General features: G+C 34.7%; 1 protein-coding gene across 1 annotated transcript in view; it reads right to left on the bottom strand.

The window, feature by feature from the left end:
- Positions 1-19,239, bottom strand: part of LOC139698016 (vascular endothelial growth factor receptor 1-like) — a 46,385-nt gene that overhangs the window by 6,477 nt on the left and 20,669 nt on the right. The window contains exons 13-21 of the mRNA XM_071596872.1: positions 15,873-16,053; positions 15,069-15,190; positions 14,190-14,340; positions 7,514-7,738; positions 5,808-5,964; positions 4,313-4,404; positions 4,020-4,195; positions 916-1,038; positions 673-802 (exon numbers count right to left, since the gene is read on the bottom strand). Coding sequence (XP_071452973.1) covers positions 673-802; positions 916-1,038; positions 4,020-4,195; positions 4,313-4,404; positions 5,808-5,964; positions 7,514-7,738; positions 14,190-14,340; positions 15,069-15,190; positions 15,873-16,053 — 1,357 coding nt within the window. The remainder of the gene's footprint in view (positions 1-672; positions 803-915; positions 1,039-4,019; positions 4,196-4,312; positions 4,405-5,807; positions 5,965-7,513; positions 7,739-14,189; positions 14,341-15,068; positions 15,191-15,872; positions 16,054-19,239) is intronic.

The raw sequence follows: 19,239 nt of genomic DNA, 5'->3' as shown, positions 1-19,239 counted from the left end.
AAAAAAACTGAACTTAGATTTATATTATTATCATCATCAATAATTTGGAAACAGATCCTCAACAATCACAACATTTGTGCCACCATAACACACAGTAATCAACCCGAAGGTCAGTTTGGCAAAAGTTCACCCAGTACTAAGCCCAACAGCATGTGAAATTCACACATTCACATGTAGTAGGGGGGGCAGTTCCTTTCCCTGTGCTGGCTATGGTTTCCCAGGAAGATCTGGTAGCTGAAAAATCACATAGCTTGGGTAGAACTGCGGGTGCCCCGAGAGGCTTGCCAGGGAATCAAACCTGGGCCCTCAGGTCAGTAGTCCAGTGTTCTACCCCTGGACTAATGCAACCCACCACTATTTGTGGCATATGGACAATAATGATAATGCTTATAAACCAATTAATAGATAATTGCCATCGCATTTTTAAGATTTGTCGAGCTATCAAAATATGCATCATAGTTAAAATTATAATATTGATATATCTACTCAGTACAAGATTTACAAAACCAATGTACCAATAAGACTATCTTCATCAAGATGGTCATAAGCTAAAACTTTAGATCCGATTATGAATGTAGATGTAATTTGCGTGTGAGATTTCATCCTCTAAAATTTTTTAGAGTAACCTATTTTTAGGGACCACATGCATTTTCAGCTATGTGACATATGTACCTGGATAAGGAGATTTGGCAAGGGTGAAAAATTCCCAAAGAACAATGCCAAAAGACCAAACATCTGATTTTGTCGAGAAGACTCTGTCTTCAATTGACTCAATTGCCATCCACTTTATTGGTAAAGGGTCCTAAATTGAGAACAAAAGGATTTAATCAGTATTAGTGGCTTATAATCTAACATTTGAGATGACTCTTGCCTCTTGAGGCCCTGTTTCTAAGTAGAATTCAGTAGAATGCTTACCTGCCCTTTTTTTTTATAGTCAATATTTTTGTAAAGATTCCTTGCTAGTCCAAAGTCACATATTTTCACAACATTGTCATCTGCTAACAAAATATTCCTTGCTGCCAAATCTGCATGAACTATCTGAAAATGAAAATTTGAAATAACATATTTTTAGCACAGTGACATGGAACTTGCAAAAATACTATTAACAAATTCAAATTAATGAGTTAGAATTTGATCCAAAGAAACCGCAGAAAATTCTGCAACGGTAGCTTTACTAGAGTCACCTGCTGGTCAACTGAAATACAAGAATTTCACAATTTGTTGATATTTGCCTTGATCAGGATTTGAACTTGGATCCCTTGATTATCAGCCGAGTGTTCTAGCCAGTGGGGCCACTAAAGGTAATTAAGGATAATATGCTAGCAAATAATTGAAAATGACAGATTATTGGATGCACATTAATTTTCAGGTGTATCATGATTTTATTTCCAGCTGTCATTGTACAGAAATCTTTAATAACTTCTAGTGATTTATTTCATATTTTCTTAGTCATTTCCTAGTTCCAGTATGAAGTGCTTTCAAGCTCTTAGCTATCCCAATTTTTTCTCAAAACTAAGATTAGATTAGTTAAGTCTAAAATACACAGGCTCTCTTTGTGAATACAAAACAGATGACTGCACCATACAGTGTGCAGGGCACATATAGCAGCTGCTAGAAGAAGATTTTCAATCCTTAAAATGGCATTGTTGTGTACGGAAACAAAATGCAATAATCAGTTCAGTTTTCTCCACTTGCACGGTTTAGTGCCTGTCAAAATTCCTCATCAGTTGATTGAGAGATGATGTTATGGATGTGGGAATGCGCACTTATGGGTTTGACAGTTCAGAGAAGACTGAATATCGTGTTATAACAAACCTAAGAAACCTTGGCCATGGGCCATCAGCAATTTTCCAGTGGGCAATAGGGCCACTACATAAGTGATCTCAATGGCCATGAATTCATGACATCGAAAATATAAATATATGCATGTCCCTAGGAAGATTATGTTGAGAAGTAACAGGAGTTCAACTTTCTGGTTGAAATAGTGTGCCAGAAAAAATGAGAGATCGTAGAAATTGAACACATTGTGGTTTATGCTATTTGCCTTTCTGAAAAATGCCATATGATTAAAATTACTGTGAGTCATTCCTTGTGTTCCTGCACCTTATCATTAAGTGGAAATATCGGAAATGAAAGTTTATTAGCACATAATATCATCACGAAATTCATACAAATACCACTTCTACCTTTTCTGTATGGTTAGTCTGGTGGTATTTGTTTTTCGATGCAAGCTAGTCTCATGATGATATGTTTAAGCATCCACTTTCTTCCTCCCAGATGCAGGTATTGAGCATAAAACATGTTAGCTGAGAATGCATCTGTTCAGCTACGATGGGCAATGACGTAAGACCCTTGTGAGAAAGCCTCTGGTATTAGCAGTCCTGGCCCTCCATCTTCTCTACTACAATCCTTTCCCTTGCGCAGAGCCAACAAATCAACGTCATCAAACCAACCTATTCTCAAACACTTGGTGTAGCTAGGTGTAGGCTTGGTGTAGGCCTAATTTCGGTCTTCACTCACTACATCATGGTTGAGTGAATGATGAACATTCAACTACTGTTTTCGAAATAATTTTAACAACTATTTTATGCACTGGATCACTCTTTTTTTAAATTGTTCAGAAGGAAAGGTATAGATGAAGATAGCTCAAATACCAATTGAAGTAGTGTATGCTGCTTTGACTTGCGCTTTAATTACTAAGAGCAATGCTTATGAAGATGCATCCTAGTGACTTCTTTTTCTTGAGTGCCATTGTAGGTGCATAAGTTATAAAAGGAAATCGCTTGAGTTTGGGAAGAAAAATAATTTCTAGTTGATTAAATATTGTTAGCCCATAGTATTGCCATGGGATGGGAGGAGAGAGAATGCCTCTTGCTGGGAACAAGGAGAAATACATCCATCAGACCGTGGTATTTCATTTAACTAGTGCTGTACTGCATTCAGTCAAAGCATCACACATACTCATTCACACACGAAAACCTACCAAATGGCGAATACACATTAACATGGATATAGATACTAGGAAAAGGGATAGGAAATATTATTATAGACGAACACAGGAATGGTATGGGAAGTGGAATTGAGCAGATCACAAGTGCAAAAATGTTTCCCAAAAAATTGTATGTAACATTTGACCATACACAAGGCTGTTGTAAATGAATGTAGATGTATATTCATTTTAGACAGCCTTACATAGTGAAAAATAATAACACATTTGTCTGATAATCAAGAATAAATTTGCCTGATGTTGTGTTATCAGCTTCTAAAATGTAAAACTCGAATTAAGAATATTGTGAATGTCTAGCTAAATGTTTTATCTCTCTTTTTTAGCCAGCATTTGTAGATGTAATTGCCACTTGAAAGAACCAAAATATTATCCTGTGAATGAGAATGTGTGGGAATTGAATGAAGTAATTCTGTTTACTCTAATAGCTTGCAATTGTGAGAGTGCTATGGTCCAGTAATTGTACTTCATATTTTGACTGGATTCCAGGCTGTCTCTAGCACAGAATATTGTTTTTACAATCTTAAGGAAAACTTGATCTCAGTTTATACTCAGTCCATTGCTGCAGTACCTTAAGAGAAAGGGGTCTCATTTTTAATTAGGTGCGTAGAAATTGTTTGAAGATTATGGGAAATTCAGGAAAAGTATGCCAGACTCTGCTTACCAGCATAAAATATCAAAAATAGATTGGACATTTTATTTATCTTTACAGAAATGAATTGACTCTTTTGAAATATATCCCATAATATCTAATACTTTTCTTATTACATGAATTAAAAAAATTAGCTCTTAATAATCTTGAAAGACAGGAGTGCATTGCCAAGAAAGGAATGATAATGTCACGTTCATTGTGGATTTCAATATGAAGTAATCTATTCGGAAGAAAATGATTTTAACGTAAAGCAATAATAAAGTTAAAATTAGTACTTAAGTGATGGTGCATTATGAGAGCACAGTGTGCATTGTATTTTTTTATATTTGATACGTTGCATTACAGTTTATCTCATATTCTCACCTTAAGAGTTGCAAGGTATTCCATTCCCTTGGCTACCTGATATGACCAACTAATGAGGTCCTTTGTACATAAAGGAACAGCAAGTTTCCCCTTGAAATCAGACTTATAAGTAATGTTCCACATTTGCGTGGGCATGTCACTACCTCCTGTACTGTCTCCCATGATTGAATTTTCTCCTGTAAAAAGAATAATAAAACATTTTTAGATTAAATTAACTGCATTGGGACATTAAAATTAATAATACCCACAAATAAATTAAGGTAGGATAGTACTTGTGCAAGATACCAACATACCTGAGGAGTCTGAGTACAACAATTGGCCTGATGAATTATTAAATACCACAGTTGATCCATTGCTTGTTGGCCCGGAAGGATCTAGAGATATCCTGCAACAAAGGTAGTTATTTTATACATATCAAAGGAACATATGTGAGTGCCCTTTCTTTGTGTTTCTATGGTTTAAAAATCTACATTTGTGTTTATATATATATTGTAATTTACATATATATAGACTGGAGGCTTTTGAAATGTGGGTGTGGAGAAGAATGGAGAAGGTGAAATGGACCGAGAAGAAAACAAATGAGGAAGTACTTGGTATGGTGGGCGAGGAGAGGGTTTGTTGGGAGAAATCCTATGAAGGCAGGAAAAGTGGATGAAGGGCATATTGACCGGCAGTGGGATTTTAAAGAGGGATGATGGGATAGGATGGGAGGGAAGATGGGACTGTGATAGAGGGAGAATGTTAGGCAAACAAGGAAAGGGAAGGAGCAGGATAGGGATGTTAGATGGGGTGAAGGGAGGAAGAAAATACTCAGAGATGAAGAGGGACCTGATGTAGAGTAGGATACTGGATTTTGTATTTTGTTAGGAATCACAAAATATTTATTTAGTGGCTGTGTCCATCCAAAAACCTACCTTAAGCGGTAGATTACCTAATAAATATATATATACACACACACACACACACATATATATATATATATATGTGTGTGTGTGTGTGTATATATATATATATGTATATGTGTATATATATATATATATATATATATATATATATATATATATATATATATATATATATATATATATATATATATATATATATATAAACTTTCAAACTGGATATACATGTTTGAAAAACACCTGTGTCTTTGATAGCTGGAAGCTAAGATGTCTTTTGTTTGCTGTCACAGCCAACGAGTAACCTCTGGGGCCTTGGCATCATCATTTTTGAAACAGTGGCCACCCAAATGATTTTTTTAGGGGCCCGAACAGATGAAAATCATTGGTGGATAAGTTGGGACTGTACAGTGGATGTTCCAAGTATTTATGATGAAATGTGAGTAACAGCTCCTGCATTTGTCTTGCTAATGTTTGCGACTTATTTATTTACTTATCCCCATATTATAAGGATACCAGTGGATACTCTCATAACTATTGAGTGCATGTGCATAATAAATAAATTTATATATATATATTATATATATATATATATATATATATATATATATATATATATATATATATATATATATATATATATATATATATAACTCACTTGATAGTTAAGATATTATCTACCTGAGTACTCTTTATGGTTAAATGCTGCACAATTAGGGGTTTGGTGGAAGAAAGGACTGTATAGTCTCAGCATTTCCCCAATAAAGAAGTTGTACTGTATTTCACGCAGTGTTGGCACACACTTTATGGTATAATATATATTATCTTTGTTCATTCACATCTAATTGTGCCATATTCATTTGGAAGCATCCTTGGAAATACTACTTACTCTTCTATTATTGGTTCCGGGATAGCATCTTGACCAATTGTGAAGTCAATTTCATCAGTTACTATATTAATTTGATCCACGTAGGATTCCCTGTGGCGTTGAAGATATGAATGAAGATTTCCATAGCGACAGTATTCCACAATCACCAGAAGTTCCTCTGTGAAAAGTCAGATACAATTGTGATTTCAACTGAATACATGATTAACCTATTTATTTTTATTTTGTAGCACATGGTCCAAAGATAAAAGTCAATTGATGGACTTCCATAGGAGGTGTTTAGAAGTCCTAAATAAATAGAACTTTGAGGGCTCTTCTTTGCAGCTCTGTTAAGATATTAAATATGTACATCCTGTCTGCACTAACCTCGGATATTTATCTTATGGTGTAAGTGGCTATCAATCGGTGCAGAATGAATACCTTTGGCTAATTATCTTGAAATGATGTGCCACAATCAATACACTACAATATGCAACAGCAGGCATTGTTCGATTTTAATGTTTAATGATTTTCTATGGGTAAAGTCATATCAATATACAAGCAAAGGTATTGAACATAATTAAATCACTGATTGCAGATCCTGTAAGTGTCAAGGGACTCATATACTAAGTTTAAGCTGTTTTGTCATTAAATATGTTATTAGTTTTTGAATTATCAACTGTCAATTTTTTAGTTATGAACTCGTCGTCTAAGATGTTTAGATCATGACCCATGTTGGCGTATACATGATTCTTTTTCCTTTAGTAAGACATTGGAAATGATTGTATCGTCCGCATTCTTCCTCATGGAATGCCTTAACATGGTGAAAGGGTTTGCATGTTCTGTTGACAGCTACAGCTGAGCTGGTGGAAGAAATGATAATTGTTCCTAGTAGCTCATGACAGATAGGTCAAAGGGTAAGAGGTGGACAAAAGGTAGTCCATACAACATCTGTTCCTCGGTGAAGTGGCTGCAAGGGCATTTGACCCCAGTGGGCCAGCTATTTCAGTGATAGTGCAATGTAAAAAACTATTGAGGAAAGCAGCTAGAAACAACATTAATTATTGAAGCAATGATGGACTCAGACATGAGAATAATGAATCCTGGAAACTACAGGATTACGTCTGTTTGGCCTGGTGTCATGTTATGAGCACCTGCTCTCTTATGAGTTTTCACCTTGATTATGTTCGTGGATTATATAAGGACTTGACTGTTGCTATAGAGAAGTACTTGTCAACTGGTTGGCAGTGGGAAGCAGCATGTCTGAGGTTGGAGCGATCAAGGAAACCAACTCTATTGTTTGATTAGATATGGTTATCCATCTGGAGGGAAAGCAGCATTCTCCAATTTTAAAGGAAAGGCAGAACTTCTAAAAAGGTGGTGTCAAGGTACAGGCTGCTTGGGAATGACTGTTGGGATGGAAAGAGGAGTTTGTGGGATAGAACAGAGGGTTTAGGTGGTCACATGATGTAAAGTGAGGTTGAACAGTTTCAAGTAAGAGGGGTATTTGGGGTGCCATTAGTTTTAGGATATTTTTCAAGTTTGTGAGATGCATGAAAGTGTTTAGAGGGACATTTTCAAAGATTGATTTTAATAATAATTTCCACAAGATGGAATATGGTGTTGCTCACAATGTTGACCACACATTCTAATATAGAGCCTTGCGGGTGGAATAATTGGGGCTTAACATTTTTTTGGTGTTTTACTACAATACATAAAAAAGAACTCACTTTTGATGAGTTCAGTGGTGCATGCTCCTAACAGATTCAAGACATTGAGATGATGACCAATGTAAATTAAAATCTTTAGCTCAGTCATTAGTGCTTTTAAGTGAGAAATATCGGAGTGCGGTTTAACCATCTTCACTGCCACGGTTGTGAATTTTTCCTCATCTTTTATCCCCTCAGCCTCAGCCTTGACCACCCTTCCAAATGCTCCACACCCAAGCTGCTTACCTGAAAATGAAAATGGGCTCACATATATATGTCATTCATCTGATTAAAACTTGTCAATCAAGACTTGTAAAGAATAGGAAAAGGTTTAGTAATCACAACAGAATGCCATTGTAAAATTATGAGCGAGAGTAATTTTCCACTCTTGGTGGTACTTCATCTGATGACCATGAATTTTCTTGAAATTTCTAATTTCTTTTAATAAGTCAGTAGTAATGACAATAGTGATGTAATACTGAGTTATATCCAAGGGGAGAATAGGAAATGCTTCATGACTTTACAATTTGAAATACATTGAACTCTCAATTTCATCAGATAACGGGTAAAAAAACATTTGTGAATAACCAGAAAACATTAATCATGCAAACTATTATTTCATTTTTCAAAGTTTCCCTTGGAATAATAGCTATCATTTCTCATGTAGTTTATTTTATGTATTTGTAACCACAATGTAATCTGTGTACACCAAGACTGTTTCCAGGTATTTAGACAACTTCCCATATTTGATGATACTGGAAAGATTTTAGAGTTTCAGTGCCATGCCAGAGTGGCCCCATATTTACAAGTTGAAAATTGCAATTTGTCTCTGACTTCATTTACCATCTACTCTGAACACCAACATTTTTGCTCACTTTTCTCAGTATGTGACCCACAAGCTTGCATCATTTTTCATCTTCAATTCCAAGATCTAAATTTTTAATGCAACAAATTCAGAGTGTAAAAATATTCGCACTGAAATTGTTTCATTGAAATGCATACTAGCGGATGACTCTGTTAAAAGTTACTGTTGCAGTATCTCCCACAGTTTCTTTGGAATCTAAATTTTTATTTAGCTATCGTAGAGTGAAAATCATGCTAGAAACCAAATCTGTATTCATTGTACCTTTAATGTTAATGGGATCACAAATGATGTTTTTTGAGGCACTCAGAAAATCTCTTGATTAGCTGTCAAAGAGATGAGCAACTTGTGGTTTTGATATATTTGCCTAGACATAGTCAAAGCAATAGGAATACTTTGTTATTTCGATCCCATTTAATTTGAAATATTATGTAATTGGATACTAAGTAAAAAGGTTCAAAGCACAGGTGTGCTTACCTGTCCAAGGTCATAGACTTTTGCTTGGCTTTATTATGGATAAATAGAACAAGGGAACTGCAGGAAATGCTATGACATTTGGAAATTGAAATGTGCCTAGAGTGAAAATCAAAGCCATGGCTCTGCTAGCTAGGCCCTTGACTCTGACACATGGCTTATTTTGCCATCTTTCCCATATAAATTGTATCATTAAACATTTGAGTATTTCAAAGTTTTGTTTGTAAATTATAAAGACCAATAAATGCAGAAATATAATTTGTAAAAATCAATCTCCTTGACCAGGATATGGACTCATATTTCTCAATATCCGGTAGAGTGCTTTAGCCAGTTAAACTACCAAGGTGTCCACTTATAGTCTGAATTGATAGGGGTTTTAAAGGAAAAGATGTTGTGACAAATTTCCATACGTAAAATATCTTAAGTAATCACAGGTACAGAGTCAAGGCTTCTCCTACAGTTTTTTGGAGGTATTGAAAGATTATTCTTCATTTATCTAAAAATAGCTTCATCATTAACTCAGTAAAAAACTTCAAATAAGTTGTTCACTTTATCAATCAATATTTAGAAATAAGTCCTTAATTAGAGTATCATTTCTGTTTTTACTTTGTATACTTCAATGCAATACCTGCGTATGACTTCTGTAAATTTCACCATAATTAATAGTAATGTGTAGTTCCAAGGACAAAAAGGCAGCAAAATAACTGAAGCAGCTGTGTGTCCTCTGATACCATTTTTGCTGAGTGAACAAATAAGTATTTCAGGGTGACAATATTGCCCATACCCAGTAATATCCAAAACTATGTGAATATTCTCATTTTTTTCAATTTTCTCTATGAGAAAGAGCATAATGGACTTGTTGCAGCTGTGAAATATAATTCAATGACTTTTTACCATTCTACCATTTTTTATGTGTGTGACCTTCAGGCATGTACCTATGCAGTTAAAGTATTATAGCCATCATAGTTGAAGTTCATATAATCTCTTGAAGTTTTAATAATATGTACATATATGCTAACACTAATATGGTCACTCAAGTTTCCTGTGGACTTCGGTTTGCAAAAATGTCTGTGAGAATGTGTTTTTTAAGCAAGTCAGTTTACCTAAAATGGTTTCTAATTATTTTCAAAATTGAAAAAAACAAAGCCAAACTCTTTGCTAGTATTAATTCTGGCCAGTAAATGAGATAAAATAATAAATTTCATTTTATAAACCATGTCATTATAATTTTTTTGATTTCTAAGCTAAGTATATTCATATGCAAGATGCATATACTAGTTAAAGATGCTCTTTCATTACCTAGCAAGAATAATATTCCTGTTTGTTACTGTGCTTGATATGCTCCCTAACTTCTTGAAAAATTTTCATGGAAAAAATGCATTATATTTACACAAAATCAATAGGGATCATAAAATGGAAACCGGCTTGAGTCCATAAAATATGACAACCTTGAGCTTTATCGGCAACCTAATAGATACAAAATAAGTCGTGTGGTGATCTCACATGTATCAACTCTCCTTTGTGGGAACGTGTTGTTTTAAGTACAAGTATTTTTCTAAATACAGTTTGCAAAATTAAAATCAACTGAGGGCTCAATGTTTTGTTTTACCCGTGGCTTCCATTTGCCTAGCCTGGAATAGAATCTCTGATTTTTCATCAGACTTTGGTTTACACTTCAATAGATTTCTTAATTAGAATACCTTCTAATTAACATAACTCCAATGAATTTCATGTATACCTTTGCCAAAATGGCACATTTCATGATAACTGTCCCTTTAATTTACCAGTTTTTGAATGATACTCCCAAAGGAAAAAGTCAATATTCCTTGGAGCTCAAAGTGCTTTGCTTTTGAAGTCCCTCAATATAATGGCTTTATAACTGGTCACCAAAGCTCTTTGAAAATGCTGTTGAACATTTTCTTACATCCTAAGAAATATTACAGTAGACTCCCTCTTATCTGACTCCTTCATGGCCAGAAACTTGATGGGGTGAAAGAATGGTTGGTTTATCTGAAGGTACATTCAAAATACGAATTAAGGGCTATTAATTGAATAAAAATGTTTATTGTGCTTGGTAATCTTTTTTATTATAAAAAATGAACATTAATGTGCAATATATAAGTTTTTTAAATGTAATATTTTATTACATACTTTGTCCTACATTAATTGAATTAAATTAGGGCCAAAGCCCTGCTAAGGGGTGAACACTGCTGCCATCATAACCCCTGATCCCTTTAAATTAACAGATTGCGGTGTTAGCAAGACAGGTAATTCATTTTTACGCCATCCTGCCTTCTTTGCCAACATAAGGAAGGAAGCATCCAGTATTTTCTGGCAATATATTCCTCTGAACCTTGGTTCCCTCATGAGGTCATCTCCAGGCAGCAGGTACAAAGTATAGCAAAACTTAAATTGTTGACCTTAAATTTTTCTACAATTTTTATCCTCTTTTTATGCTTGATAGGTTTTGTATGACCAAATATTATCCCATCACTTCAAATATTGGAGTTTCAAAATTTTCACGAACTTTTCACACAATCTGCATAGAAAAGTTGGAAGGAGAAATAAGTGTGAAGGCATGCAACTGATGGCTCTAGGCTTAGTGTTGAATATGGATGAACAATTCACTTGAAAGGTAAAAGTTGAATTAAAGAAATATGAGGTAATTCATATTTGTTTAATTCAATTCAGTGGGGGCATTGAAGCACCCAGGGTTGCATGTCATTGGTTAAGATCATCAATGAAAGGATGTAAAAAAAACAAATGACTGATTTGGGAGGGGGGAAGATCAGTTTGAGTTTAGATGGAGATAGGGAATGCATGCACCCATAGCAGCAGTGAGATCATTGATAGAAAGGTATATAGAATATAATCAGGATGTATGTATGTGTTTGCATTGTGAATTTCAAGAAGACGGTGGGTGGCATTAACTGTGAAGGGTTAGTGACTCTATGGTCAAAGATTGGAGGATGAGGTAGCTTGTCTAAAACCTGTACATCTCAGACTTCACAGATAAGGTATCAAATGAAGAATGAGAATTGGCAAGGCAGGGAAGTGAGGTTTCTTCATTATAATCCTTGATTTTCAATGTACTAGTGGAGAAAAGTGTAAAAAGTGCACAGGCAGTAGCTATGATAGGAATTAAAGTAGCTGAGGAAGGGAAATTCTTTTTGAGCCAAGAAGTGCTGTCATTATTGATTAGTGGAGGACATTTTAAAGGCAAACTCAAAGAAGCTAGAAAATTGGATGAAGGAGATACTTGGAGGTAATAGGATGCGTAAGATTGATAGAAAACTTTTATTCAATTGCATGAGAGGAGATAAATAACATTGCATTTAGAATGGAATGAATAAATTTAGAAAGTATTTGGAGTTAAAAATATGATTTATAGCAGTATAAAATGAGTTTAATAGTATTAAATTTCATGTTAAACAGGGCTTAGATGTTGTAGCAGTAATGATTAGTGCCTGAATGCATCAGACTCCTACCTTAACGGCTACTATTGCTAATAAGTAAAGTAAGCTTATGAAGTGTTTTCCCAAAAACTGGTATGGGAAGAGATAAGTTTGGTTAAGGAAATTTGAAGAAGGTAGGAAAAGAGAAAGTATGAGACAGTGAGATGAAGTGGGACATTTAAGATAGTGATAGAGAGGAAAACGTTAAATATGCAAGATGAGGGTGAAAAAATGAGACCTTTTGGAGTGTATGTAGGGGTGTTGGAAGTATATGGAGCTAAATGGTGTTCATTGTACCGTGGTGTATTACAATGTTTAGCACTATGTTAGATGAGATTTAGAAGCACGTATCAGAACTTATGTTGTCCAGTCAGCTACTGTCAATAGTTTTTAGTGGTGTGTTACAAGGTGCTTATAAGTGAAATAGTGCTTGGCCCTGTGTCCATAATATAAAGCCTATCTTGGCTAATAGACTACTGCTTGTAAATAATTTAAAAAAATTCAATTGATGGCAGAGTAGTATGAGAAAAAATGATAAAAATCATTGTTTTTTTTCATCTTTGATAACTTGCCTTCCAAATGAAGCATGATGGAATGTTATCAATTGAGAGGTATGGCAGTCTAGTTGGTAGAGTCATTGGCTACTAACTGGAGGACCTGTATTTGATTCTGGGTGATGCCGCAGGGCACCTTCACCTTCATCCAAGCTGTGTGATGCTTTGGGTATCATGTCTTCCTGAGTAACCATAGGTGGCACAGGAAAAGGAACTGGCCTCTCTACCCTAAATGAGTGAATGTCACACCCTTGGGTTTTGTACAAGGTTATCTCTACCCTAACCTATCAAAACAACCTTCAGGTTTAATGTTTTGTTTTTGATATCATTTGGATTTCAATTTTGGTGAAGATCACAAGAATTAATTAGACATATTCAGTCTAATGGATAATGTGAGAAAATAGGAATTTCATGTGGATGATTACTGTTTTTTAAATGAACATCTTCCTTAAATACTATCACACTCTTGGGGGAAAACAGAAAAATTTTAAATGCCAACAGTTTTCCAAGTCTTGGAAAATGTCATATGAAACACTTGTGAAAATTTGGGAAAACTAGTTTCAATTTCCACATATATCCTTGATAGTGTTATAAAGGAATAGACACTGTGCATTACGGTGAAATATAAGTGTTACACTTCAAATAACTGGATAGATGAATTAAAATCGAGTATAATGATGCATGTGAAAATCTTGTGTTAAAAACAATAGGGTAGAAAAAGTTCTTGAAGAATAAGTTCTAGGAAGGCCTTGAATAAGTTACCTACCACAAACCAACAGTTTTGTGTACAAATTTGAGTTACTTGAGAGATCTTTAGTTTGGGGGGGGGATACTGCTCTGCATTGCAAGGACCTGGATTTAAAAGGGGAACTCATTCATGGGTCAGCCACAGAAAGGGTTGTCTTTTGTATGTTTCTACTTGATTGTCTGCTTCCTATTTTTACATTATGATTAATTTTAGTACATATTTACCCTGTTTGTACAATTTTATTGATTCATCTCCAATAGAAAGGAGAGGTTTCAGTGTGTTTACCGAATATTTATGATTCAGCCAATGGAGAAGCTGAGACCAAGTTAATGTCTGCTAGATAAAGCTAGACCAAATATGAGGGAGTCTACTGTAATTCCTATGGTCTGGCTCAACCTGACCATACAAGTAATTAAAACCAGTTACTTTTACGACAAACACTGCATACTAAATGACTGCTCAAGCTATGGATCTATGCATGCCATCTACAATTTAATAGAAAGGATTCAATCAAGAACTTCGTATAAACCCCAGTGAACATATGAAAGAAATGCTCTGTCTCCTCACGTGCTCTTACGTATCACTTTTTATCTGAAGATATTACCAAATTTCAGTTTTTCTCTTGAGAATTCATATTCCTTATTATATGGCAGAAGGTCAGCTTGCTCATCCATCCCAAGGTCTGGATCAATTGTGAGTAAAGCTCCTTCATGGAAATGGACTATATCCTGAGTGGTTAGCATATTAACACGTTTCTGCAAAACAGGAAGGATAGATTGCAATGATTATAAAGAAGACAAGTTATGAAAATATTTCCATTTCATTGTTTACGTTTGTATAATGGTATATATTCATGAGTTCAAATTCATGTAATTGGCATAGTGACTCCCATAGTGTACTTCATATGATTTAACCAACACTTATGGTGTATGCCTACTAGAAAACCAGGACAACTCAGGGGAATCCCTCAATAAGCATAACAGTTTCAGGTTTAACTTTGTGGAATTCTTTCAAAATGAGGATAAAAAAGAAACTTTACACTTCCACAATAAAATCCCAAATCCCTCAATAGTTGAATAGTAGACATTTTGAATACTCTTGTCTTATAACGTAATAATTTTATATAGATAATAAAGAAATAAGTATATCAAAATAAAATATCAATAATGGAACACTTCATTTGTCATTATAAAAGAGCTCAGATTCCTAGTGATGTATATGTATTAGCCAATGTATTATTGTCCTTTCTCAATACCAAGTTTATATGTTAAACAAATGACATTTTGTGTATTATATGTAGTAGGCAACCCTGAAAACCTGTAATAGACAACTTTGGCCTTACTTCATATCATCAACAAAACTTTATCAGGACAAATGAATTATTATTATTGTTATGAAAACATTTATGGCTTAGTAAGAGGCATAAAGAGAAGGCTTTGCATAATGAAATTTGCATCTCAATTTTGGTAGATGTATTGTTTACCCTTTCTTTCAAGATCCTCAGTATGAGATATGCAACTGCCACCAAAAGAAGGATGAAAACAATGGCAATGGCAGCAATTGTTCCACCACTGTTTGAAGTTGATGTGGCTGTTTGTCCTGTAACTGAAAAAAATATAATGGGATACTGTACTTTAATATTAAGTCTATCTATCCATAATATGGTCCTGCTGTGTGAGATAAAAATACTGAAAATGACAAGATAGAAGTCTAATATGAAATGGCAACTAGGATAGTAAAGACTATGTCTAATGGGGACTATCCAGATAGAGTGAGTTTCTGAAGGTTTACTGTCATTTAAACAAGATGCATTTGTAAAATTCTTTTATTTAAAGATTTTTGATATCACCAACATTTTCAACCCTTTTTTATTAAAAAATGAAGCAGAGTACAAACCATTTTCTGAGGCATAATACGTACAAAAATTTGAAATGACAAATATATATTTTTAAACTTTACTATGGCTAATAGCCCCTAGTCTACTAATTGCAAATAACTAAAAACAAAATTTATCCTTTATCAGTAATTGCTACCATCGATTCCTCCTGGTAAAAATCATGTTTACTCCAATTCCAAAAAAGGAAGATTTGGAAAAATAGCTAAATATGTTAAATTTAACTATAATTGATATTAATAATAATTTAATTCTTATTTCTTTAATTATAGAAATTATTTTGGCAGTGTCGATTTCTCTGAGAGCTCAGAATTTGACAAACTCTTCTTAGCCATGATATGGGTAGCAACATTTCATTATTCTTAGCCAAAATTACCAATGCTATGTACTTACCTGAACTTGAACCAGTGACCTGAACTTTAAAATTTCTTTCTCTTGCTCCAATACTGTTACTAATTAAACAAGTGTAAGTGCCTGAGTCTTCGATTTTGGTGGATTTAATTACCAGTGCTTGCATTTCTTTTAGAAATCTTACACGGGTGTTCTTCTCATCTACAAGGAAAACCTTGCCCTCCTTTTAAAACAAAAGAAAATAAGAAGTTAATACCATTATGCGTATGTCATACTCAAGGAAGGAAAGTCATAGCAAAGAGTAGTTTGATAGAACTTCCTCCTGTATCCAGATAACAATTTCATATCTCAGAAGTATAATTTCAGATCAAATATACCTAATAAAAAAATTACAATCAGTGGTGATATGGCATAGGCCTCGTGAATGTACATTATTCTAAATAAAATGATGAAGTTTGATCTGATGAAAACTATTGATAGCTTTAGTTAAGATACTTCAACACAACCTAGCTACTCTTTACAGACTTGGGACCACTACCCTTGAAATGTGCTGCTAAAATATGGTTATGATAGGAAATTTGGAGCCAGCGTTAGAGGAACATTGGTCATCGTTATTGCTAAACATCTGAATGAAAGAGCAGAGTTTTTTAATAGTAAAACATTAAATGTTGTAATATAATAGCATGTGGATATTTCCACTGCATAAAGATTATAATGCAGCCTGGGTTTAATTCTATATGTCAATTATTTCAATGTTACCATTGGACTCGTGGATGATTATGTCCCAGTGATATCAGTAAAATTATTAGTATTGTTTGTTCCAGGAATAAATTGGCAAGTCTTTTGGGTGCTACTTGCGCTCTATCAACTCATGCATTAAGTCATTACAATGGTGATAAAGAAGGGGTGCTGAATTTAGTGGAAAAATATGTGCTAAGTGTGGGCAGTTGGGAGTCAGTCCTATATGGAAAGTTGGTTTGGGTAATTCATTGTGTTAGAGGTAAATGATGTTATGGCTGCCATGTAATGAAGAAAAATGCAATCTTGTTGTCATCCATGGGCAAGATGGCATATGAAATCATTTAAAATTTGTGTGAGCCAAAGAAGCCTTCATAGTATTCCTTATCAGAAATAATGGACAGAATTAGGAATAAATTAGCCGGCAAAGATCTGCTATTAAGGAAAGGAATACATTTAATTGAAATGTGCAGGATGGGAACGAGAACATCTCAGAGTTTGCAGCAATACTACTTAAGTAAACATTGCAGTTTTAGTGCATTTTTGGCTGAGGTCTTAAGAGATCCGCTAATTCTGGGCCTCTTCAATAAATCTACCATGCAGGCATTATATTTGCAGGATGACTCTCTTAAAATAAAACATCTCAGAGAGCATAGATATGCAAAAGTGAAGCCTTGAGGGATTTGATGAGAGAAGAGCTGGCATTAACATCAATTTTGTTGACTCAGATAGCACTAGCTAATGAATGGGAAATGAAGAGGCAGAAGCTGAATACCAATTGGGGATCTAGATGCTGAGGCAGATTAATAAGAGAGAAAGCCTTAAGCCAAGGCAACCCAGTAGGTACCCTGGTGCAGAACAGAGTCATGTTATGGTCATACGAGCCACAAAGTCCCAAATTACCAACTTTGCTTTAAAAGATATGGCATGGCATTTGCAGGATGTTTGGACGTCTTAAGCAGATTTACAGGGAATGTAGAAGAGAAATCACCCAAATCAGGGTGTCCTATCAAGTTCAATTGAAGGCAAGGTATTATTCTCTAGGGACAAGCCTGTGCCTTATGGATAATTCTGATCTTAACTTGTTCAGTGGTTTGGGACTTCAGCCTTTGAACTGAAAACATTAGAGTAAATCCTAAATTCTGGAAGAAGAATGGGTTCTTAAATTTCTGCTGTGTTGGGAAAAAGCCATGGTTGTTTTTCTTGCCTAAACTTATTGGATATGCTTTAAATTGAGCTCTTTCAACTTGCTCATTGAGCCATAGGGAATATTGGAGACTGATTTGCAATACCAAGATTATTGTGTCAAATTGTAATTAATTGTGGTATGGAATAGAGAACTGCCAGTATTGTGGAGGGATCTAAATAGAGCCATGGGTTTTCCACAGCCAATCAAGATTATTACAGTAACACATTCTAAGAAAGTTCAAGATTTACGTGGTGATACCAAGGACCTATAAAATAGAGCATCATGTGAAGAGGGATGTAAGGCCAGCACTCTGCTAATCTAGAGCATTAGCTTTTGCACTCAAAAGCTAGATAGCTATTGAATGATATATCCAGTGAATTAACTCGGTGATTAGGCCTCTCCCATGGCCACCCAATAAAGCATACTATGGTGTATGTGAATTTTTGGAGGATAAGTTGTAATATCTATTTATGTTTTGTAAAGTTTATGTATATGTACTCATGATTATTCTATTGCTATAGGAACCTATGGAATGGAAATAAATAATGATAATAATAAAAAATCCCTGAGGGTGCAATAGTGTCATTAAACCAACATATCCCAGCAGTGTTAATCAAAATTTAGAAGGAAAACTGGAGGCAGGTAACCCCCAAAAGACCTGAGTGGGTTTGGTGAATATCAGACAGTAGCTAATTGGGAAAGGCTAATGCCTCAAATGAGATATCCCTTAAGACAAAGAAAAGGACAACAGCTTTTAAATATGTTTCTTATTATTGGTGTTGTGTGCAGTAGGGTGTATTGCTTGTATGCATATAATTAAAGCATTATTTTCATGTAAGTTTTGTATACTTGTTTGCTTTGTTGGTGGCAACATTAGGTATTGATCAATTTCATTATTTATAGGAAGGAAAGGGATATGGCATATTTAGTATGTCAATTGTTTTGACATTACAATTAAGATGTTATATTTTTCTTCATACAATTAATGTGCTATTTGCACTTTGGTAACTTGTGTTAAGTCATTACATAGCCCATAAATTTTAAAGATGATGTGCAATAAAATGGTGGGAATCCCCTAAAGTTGTCAATCTAAGAACTTAAGACCTACCAGGCCTTTCTAAAAACCTGCGAATTGCACTATGGAATCAGTTTTACTCTGGGTAATTCATTTCTTTAGAATTGGTTTTAATCGGAATGATTTTTCATCAGTTTTTGTGACTTTTTATCGATTATTTTTTGTTATGGCACTTCTTTCCACAATATTGTATTGAAGAAAACTTGGGAAACTTGTAAGGATAAATGTTCTATGCTGGTTTGGTCATCTTGAGAGGATGGATGGAAGTCAAAATAGCAATCAGATGTAAAGAGTAGAGTTAAAGGTTCTATAGGTCAATATAGCTGAAGACCCTCCCCATGGGCTACAGCCTTGATGTGAAGGAAGAACTTGTGGGTTCTAATGACCCCCAGAGCAATGATAATAAT

Source organism: Hetaerina americana, unplaced genomic scaffold (genome assembly GCF_022747635.1).
Source record: "Hetaerina americana unplaced genomic scaffold, ioHetAmer1.1.p SCAF_8, whole genome shotgun sequence".
NCBI classification, from domain to species: Eukaryota; Metazoa; Arthropoda; class Insecta; order Odonata; family Calopterygidae; genus Hetaerina; species Hetaerina americana.
Note: the sequence above shows the minus strand (reverse complement) of the source record. Positions and strands in the feature narration are given on the sequence as shown.